At 45.7% G+C, this 8,410-nt stretch overlaps 1 protein-coding gene across 1 annotated transcript in view; it reads left to right on the top strand.

The window, feature by feature from the left end:
- The first annotated feature begins 371 nt into the window (after positions 1 to 371).
- The window catches only part of LOC106741122 (aristaless-related homeobox protein-like), a 15,828-nt gene continuing 7,789 nt past the window's right edge, over positions 372 to 8,410 (top strand). Inside the window, exon 1 of the mRNA XM_014612793.1 lies at positions 372 to 995. Coding sequence (XP_014468279.1) covers positions 923 to 995 — 73 coding nt within the window. The 5' untranslated portion in view covers positions 372 to 922. The remainder of the gene's footprint in view (positions 996 to 8,410) is intronic.

The raw sequence follows: 8,410 nt of genomic DNA, 5'->3' as shown, positions 1-8,410 counted from the left end.
GTCGTCAAGAATCGTTCAAAGTCATCGAAACTTTGCACTTCGGAGGCTATCGGAGAGACGGAAGAAAGGTAAAAGGGACAGGAGGGAACAGGTGGGAAAATCGGATAAAGAGGAAGACAAAAGAGCGGGAACGCGATAAAGAATGAGAGGAGAAAGGACGAGACACACGATGGAGGAAGACGCGAGGCGAATGGGAGAAACTCACCTGGGGGGGAAGAAGACGCGTGTAGGGCGAGAACGGATCGAATGTGGAGGAACAGGAAACAGTTAGAAGGGCGAAAAGAGACGGGCGCGAGGGCGGGGGGCGGCGCGCGGCAGGGAGGACGAGGCGGGTGAGGGGGCCAGAAAAAATCCGGAGATTTACGCGGAAAGGGCAAAATATTCCCCGCCCAGGCTTCATTCAACCCCCAACTACGGGGTGGCTTTGGATGAAAAGCACGCGCCCTCATTGGCCGAGAGGCTAATATGGCGGTGTTAGGGGTTGCGAGGTGGGGCGCGTGTACGCGATATTAAGGGCTGCTTTTATGTCCGACGAGCCAGTTCGTGGTGCGCCGTCGATTGACGCATTTTCCGTCGGGAGAAGGTGGAGGAGCGAAGCGTTGAAGCGCGCCCGATGCTGCTCTCTCCCCTGTCGTCGTCGTCGTCGTTCTTCACCACGTCGAGCCTCGCGTTCGCAACCCTCGCGCGCATTTCCCTCCGGTTGCTGCGGACGTACGGCGGCGGAAGGACACATGGCACGGCGGGAGGTTCGATTTGCGCGCGTGTCCGGAGAATTTATTCACCAGTGATTCTCTCGTGAGCCGAGAGCACCGTGAATCATCGTCGAGACCTACGTCGGCCTGCGACGTTCGCGAGTCGCGATAATCCCTGCGTTACCCCGACGTCAGTGCCCGACGCGCCCGACGACTCTTCCACCTCAGGCATGGCGCAGACTTACAATCAGAAGAGGAATGTGTACAGCATCGATCAAATACTGGGTCACGATAAGGACGAAGGTGAGTGCCCGACTCGGGGAAACATGCCGGTAGTGGCGAATTTAGGTTCTTTCGAGTTTTCAATCGGGAGTATCGCGATTTTACCGCTTGAGTTTGTCGTGGAACGAGCGAACAGCTGTTAACCCTGAAAGTAGCTATGAAAACACTCCTAGATCGCTTCGTCAATAAATCTATCGATGTCTGTGAAGTAACTTTTCGCTCTGGTGATGTTTGATGATTAATAACGCTGTATAATTGATGACGATTCCACAATGCAACAATGTTCGTCCGTAATGTGTCGTTAATGACGATCGTGAATCGGTTAGAGTCGGAGCCTGCGAGCGAGCGGAATTTCTAATTCCACCTGTAAGTCGAATGTCTTTTCCTTCGAAAGTTCTGCTCGTCGAGTGCCCGCACTTCAGTCCGTGTACGCGTGCCGATTAAAATATACAACGGCGGTGCAGTCCATTCGGCGAAATGAAATAATCGTGCTCTCCGTGAAATGTTTTGTGTACGATCGTAATGACCGTAAAATCGATAACTTCGCCCGTTCTCGTTAACGTTCGCGGAATCCTTGATCATTCAAGCCAACTAGCAAGTTCGTTACAGTTTTTATTACCCCGATACCGATCGGTCGCGAAGCGATAGCGGCCGGTACGCTCTCTTTTTTCCTCTCTCCCTCTCTTTCTCTCTCTTTGTAACAAAGTGAGTTATCTAGGTCGACACATCGCGAGTCAAACACACGAGCATTATCTGATAAGGCGCGTAATCATGCGGTAATTTTGCAAATGACAACCGACCGCTTTTCCAAGTCATTAAAAGCGACTAGTCGCTGATTTTCATAGCTGTTTGCAGATTACGCCGCGAATGCGATGCGTACATTATAATCCGTCTTCATTCTTGTCGGGGATCTATTAACGTTATTTTCCTGCACTAAGTAATAAATTATATCGTATGAATTGGAGTAAATTGGAAGTGGAAAATGAATTGCATGAAATTGTACATATTAAAATATTTTCTGAAAAAAAAAAAGAAATGAATTGAGATAATTAACTCAATACTGCAAATTCAACTGTTCAAAGTAAATTGTGAAAAATTTGTGCTGTCGGAGTTACGAAATGATTTCGAATTTCGAATCGACGATCACAGTTTGTTGTTTTTAGACTTTCCCCGTTCCTTTTTCCATTTTTACTTATTCAACTTTGTTGACGAGGAGCTGCTTTGGAAAATCCGTGGAGAATCAGAAAACTGATGTCTTCTTCTGCCCGCTTTTTATTTTTCTAAAATCCGCTGTTTGCACGGGAGGGAGAAGATAAGTGCGACGAACAAAATGTGTAATCTCGATCTCAAGGTAAACGCACGAAGTTGCGAATTTCGCACAACGACGAAGGGAGAAGATACGCGCACGGTCGCGCGAAATGCGCCGTCAAGTTTAGGGTTGCGCGATTAAAAGCAGCATAAACGTAATTAGGTCGTCGCGGGTCACGAATCTGTAGCGACGATCGGTGTAACGTGAATTTACTGCTACACGATGTTGCGACACGCGAGTGCATGCGCGCGCGCGATTAGGCGGCGGCGACCGGACGGACGCACGAGAACGGCCGTTTGTTTCGTGCCCTTTGCGGAATTGTCATGGCGTGATAAATCGCGCTATTGAGTTTAAAGAACCGCGTTATTACGTGTATTCGCTACTGGTGGCAGCCAGCAACCGCGGTTTGCGGGGTAAACGGAGCGGCGAGTGACTGTCTGATGTTTTTCATTAAACGCACGAACGCCTCTGCCTTACCCCGATGTATCCGAGTAAAAAAATGTTAGGGAAAAACTAGACAGAAACTGGACAGTTTTTCCCCTGCTTGAATTAATTAGACAGTAATTGTTCAGAAATTGTCCAGAAAATATTAACTATTATTTCTTAGCCAGTTACTTGCAATAAGCTATTCCAAAAAAATAGTAAGTTAATACACTAGATAGTTTCAGTTTCTCCTAGCAAAACTTTTAAAATTATGGTTAGTGTTTTTTGGCAATTTCCTGGTCAGAAACTAGGCGAAATAATAAACAAAGAAAATGTTCAAAATCTTATTAGGAACTAGTCAGAAATTGGCTAGTTTTACTGTTCAGTTATTGTCGAGGCAAAAGTCTCCGAAACTTGTAAGTTTTTGCCAGTAAAACTGATCAGAAACTAGCTAGTTGGAGAATTACTGGCCAGTTACTGGCTAAAAACTGGTTTAATTTCTACTTGGGTGTATTTGTCGATTTGAATAAAAAAAAATGGGAGCCGTCGCATCGTGGCGGCGTCGAACTTACGATGAAAAGTGATATCGGACGATATCGAGACGTCGATACTTTTTCACCTCTTTTCCTTATCTCTTCATCTCACTCTCGTCTTCTCATTGTTCACTCGGAAACGAGGAAGAGAGGGGGGGTCACTTTCGTCGAAATTAAAATTCGAGCACGCGAACAATCGGGAGTCCGACTTTCCGCTTTATTTTAGATTTTATAATCGAACAAACGCGCGCGCTAATTCGAGAATTAGTCGCAATGACGTTTAAATGGCAAGAAAATCGCAAAATTGTAACAAATGAGCCGCGCCGGCCGGCTATTTTCTCTCGCCAAAAAATTGACCTCAAACACATCGGGAAATTTACAGGCGGAAAATGGTGTGCGCGCCGTGGAACTGTATATAAATTATTCGGTGCGAACATGTCGGGATTTTCAGGATATTAACAGGACTGCAACGGCAGAAAAATAACGTTGCATGTGTACGTTGTAATCTGAAACGATCGACTCGACTCGGGGGCTTTTATCTCGAATTGTGTAAAAATTTTTCCTTCATCGCTCTCTTTCCTTCTCTCTCTCTCTCTCTCTCTCTCTTTTCTACAAGAGATATATTATAATGGATTTACTTGGTTTTTAATTTATAAGCGATCGCAGCGATAACAGCTGTAATGCGAATTTGCGGCACGACGTTACGACACGCAAACGTCGCGTGTATTACAGCGGATGTACGCTGTGTCTCTTGTGCGGTACACAAACGCGGAAACGCTGCACGTGATGCGCGAGTACGCGCGCGCGCGCAAAATCACGAAACGAAAATACGAACAATTTTTTGGATGTGACGGATATATGTATGTAAATTATTAGAGCTATTATTTGTGTGTGTTCGCGCGGCCAATGTCTATATGTTCTCGCGCGAATTGTTCCACGTCGTTTACGATTTACGGTTCGCTTCATCAAAAATGACGAATGCGACTCACGTTCCCCGTGGTGAAGGTTGCCTCTCACTACCTGTCCAGATGGCTGCAGACAAGCCTCCGCCAATCCTGCGTTAAAACATCCTTCGATAGTATTATATAAGGATGACGATGATGGATACCGTGAATATTCTAATAAAGCACACAGTAAAAAAATTTGCGTTAAATTTAACACATTTACTCAAATTTTTGTGTTGATTTAACAAACAAAGTGAACACGTTAAGAAACAACTCAAATGTGTCAGAAATTAACACAAAAAGTGTAACACTTTGGTACTATTTATAAACAAATTTTATGTGAAAATAACATATCGAGTAACTCCGGTATATACGTCCGGTATATACGTCATCTAAGGGGAAAAAACTTAATTTATCGAATATTATTTATTACGTTGAAAACAAACGAACTGTACAAATAAAAACTGCATATTGTAAGCTACAAAATATACGTAAATAATAAAAATATTTATTTATTTATTAAAATAAAATCAGTCAATCAAATATGCGCCATTTTGTCCGGTGACCTGCTATCCCTCTGACCGCGTGATCCCGCGTTTGTAGAAATCCTCGTACTTCTGAGCAAAGAACCGATTGAGAAACGGAAGGAACTTTCGCGTCAATCCGACAATACAATAAAAATAACAATACACAAAAATAGATACATTCAAGGAATTGGCGCGTCCTACGAATTTTCACAAACGCGCTCCCCCTCTCCCGGCACACACACACACACACACACACACACACATTACTCTCGAGCGTGCGCGGTCGCGTTTTTATCCCAGCCGGAAAACTCGCGGCCGGCGGTATTAACGGTTAAGTCCTCTTAAGGATTTTATTAGATTTTCAGCGTAAAGTCCTCGGCCACTTGTAATCTGCCCCCTGTCTCACGGAGGTACATCTCTCGCCGAGCTACCGGACTTGGCGCTCGCAAATCGCTTTTGACGCTTGACGCTTAGACGCATTATAATCCGCGTGGGCACGTAACGGAAATCCACCAGAAATAAACATCTGTCAAATGTACGTCGCGTAATTCGACGACATTAGCATCATGTCGCACAATATCGCACGCCGACCATTGACCAATTATCGCGTGTATTATCGGACAGAATGTCCGACGATTCACCTCCTCGTCTCTCCCTTCGGTGACGAGCGGAGGAGCGATTCGTCATTAAGCTCGACATGTGCCCGCGACGGTAAATAAATTTTTCATTTCGCTCCGCCTGCACGAGACTACCCTCGATCTCCCCTCCTCCCCTCCCCCCTTGTCCCGGCCCGTAGTCGACCGGTCCACATCAGGCGTTGGCGCACAGTAGATTTAATAAAAAGCAGTGGAGAGCTAAGCATCAAGTGGGTACTCCATTGTGCCCCGGCATAAAAACATCGAAATCTCTCTATTCAGCTTGGATTAGTACGACGATGCCTCTCTTTCCGCGCGAGTGTGTGCGTGCGTGCGTGCGTAAGCGCGCGTGATACGCGCTTACGCTCGCACACACGCGTGTGCGCGGCCACCGGCAGCGCGGATGCGTGCGTGCATTGCCGCATACGTTTTAAATCGTTTCTCGGCTCATCCTATCACAACTGCTGGCTGTGTATCGACACCGAAAAGTAGGATTAGCATCATTACGCACGAGTAGTAAATGCTTGTCTAATTAGCCTGGCCGGAGACGCGCACGAGGGGGGGGGGGGGTAGTGTGTGCATGCTGCGATTGTATCTGTAGGCAAGGGTGGATAACCGTAACTTTACGGTCATTTTGAAATGTCAGCTTTTGTTCTCCCCTGATCTATCTCTCTCGTTCTCTCCTTCATCCGTTCAGGTTCGATAAATTGCAGCCCGCCTCGAACGAATCCTCGAGTCGTTACTTAAGTAGGAAGAACCGAGTCGCGAGGAGTAAACCGGATCAACTGAAGCGCTCGACTCGAATGCCAAACTCGAGACGAACCGTTCGCTTCGCTGTCTCTTCGTCGCGCTTTTCTTCGTCGTACTTCCGTTTACTTTCTCTCTTTCATTCTTTTTCTTGGTTATTTGAATACCCGAGAAGAGAAATGCGCAAATCTACTTCACCGAATTTCTTTTTCACCGAAGTTCGGGGGTAAACGATGGTCAACGAAAGCTCGAGTTAAAGCTATAATCTATGTTTGGAGGAGGCTATTTTTTAAGCTTACGCTCGACAAACAAACTAGATGGAGTCTCGGATAGGCATGCCCGAGCGACTTGTCTTGTTTGCTTAACGCGAGCCACTCGACGTCCATTAATTTCCGACGATATTTCGAGCCGGTCGTATATTCCTTATAACGAGATAGCGATCTTGTTTATCGAGGACCGGATATTATTCGCGGAGATGTACCGCACAGCGCGGTGTAACGCACGAAATGATTTCGCGGGAACGCTCGAAGCAGATTATAATTTAATGTGAGATTAGTCGGGGCGCGCGCGCGCATAAGCGGATGTAGATGGAGTCGTAGTGAACCGTTGTAACTTTGTAATTGCTGCTTCATTCTCGCGGCGTTATCCAATTTAGGTGCATTAATCTAAAACGGCGATATGCAGCCGGCTAATTAATTAGCGTGACTAATTAATTAATTGGCTCGCAGCACAAGGTAACGACGACGCAATTTTATCGGTGAACCGTATAAGGAGGTAGTCGAACAACGATGTTAAGTCTAACGTCGGATTTCTGCAAAACCTGTGTCGATGAGGTACGTAAGCGCACATTGGATGTCGCATGTTTATTCTCGCAGCTTATTTCCCGATTATTCGTGTATCGAAAGATTTAGAAGATTCAGAGAGAGAGAGAGAGAGAGAGAGAGAAAGAGAGAGATTTAGAAAAATTTCCTCCCATTATCTGCCTGCATGGCTTAAAATTTATCATCTTAATATCCTTAATATTTATACCGTATACTAACAATATGTGTGTAATTTATATTATTTGAACAACGTAAAAAATGCTCAGGTTGCATGAGATGATGACCCAGAAAAGTTTGCAATACTTTATGAGTATCTTTAGAGCCCGCAGTAATTTGTGTAATTTTTCTCTCAAATTGCAAGACAAGTTGAGTTCTGTTCTACGATACGGTAGATTTTCGGTAATAAACTTGACCGGGTAAAGCGGAAAAAGCGTCTCAGTGCTTTAGCAGAAACGTGTAGAAAGCAGTTCTTTTCAATGGATGAGAAAGGGGGGGAGAGAGAGAGAGAGAGAAAGAGGCAAAGAGAGGCAGGGAGGAAGAAACGTATCGCTCTCAAGATTACGGCATAAAGGTAGTTCAAAAAGTAAAAAAAGGAGGAAATAATAAATCGCGTGGCAATTTATGACACGCGCGTGGTACATAGGTATACCGTTTCTTACGAGCGTCAAAGAGATAACAAGGTTTGTCGCTGTGCTCGATTTTTGCCGCCCGCATATCGGGTTTTGTCACGACGTCGTCATGATGCATTCTCATAGAATCCATGGAGGATTTTTGCCGCTTTTTCGCTCGCTAACCGCCCGGCAATGCCTTCGTGAGTATATCCCAACAAACGCATCACGCGCGAACACACACACACCTACGCTTTTCCGTACCCCGCCTTTTTAAAATTCGTTACTCTGAATTTATTTTTAACGCGTCGAGTGCCTTTTGGAATTATATGCAGATCACCCGATTTGCGATTATTTGAGCGTTTGTACAATATCCGCCGCATTACACCGGGCGTTTTTCCAACGTTTTTAAGCGTATCGATTCGAGCGTCGCACAGTCGCAAGTTTTGTAACAAAGTTGTTGAAACAATCCATCAATTATTTAAATTTTTAGTATAAACGCTCGAGAGAGAAAGCGGGAGAGAGAGAGCGCCGGTGTGTGTAATACGCGCGTATAGACGACAAATTTCGTTCGAACCGGTCGCGACCATGGCCGGTACCCCCAGATAACGCGCGTCAAATTGACAGTTCCAACGAACTCCGCAAATTTCAGCGGTTCTTCGACGATTCTTCTTCGCCTTCTTCCGCTACCTGCGAAAGTCCGAAAGTCCGGGCCGGGTCGACCGGACGGATGTGCGATTCGATTTCTCGCCTGATGCGTATCGAACTAAATATCTGACTTTATCTACGTATAGTTTACTCTAATGGGGCTTTAAGCCCTCGTCGATGCAAAAGACAGAACGAGTGGCCATGGCAGGAAGTACAGCCGGCGGAGGGGAGGGGGAGGGGG

This window comes from Dinoponera quadriceps, unplaced genomic scaffold (assembly GCF_001313825.1).
Source record: "Dinoponera quadriceps isolate SergipeBrazil2010 unplaced genomic scaffold, ASM131382v1 scaffold367, whole genome shotgun sequence".
NCBI classification, from domain to species: Eukaryota; Metazoa; Arthropoda; class Insecta; order Hymenoptera; family Formicidae; genus Dinoponera; species Dinoponera quadriceps.
The sequence above is the reverse complement of the archived record's forward strand: the minus strand, read 5'-3'. Positions and strand labels throughout refer to the sequence as shown.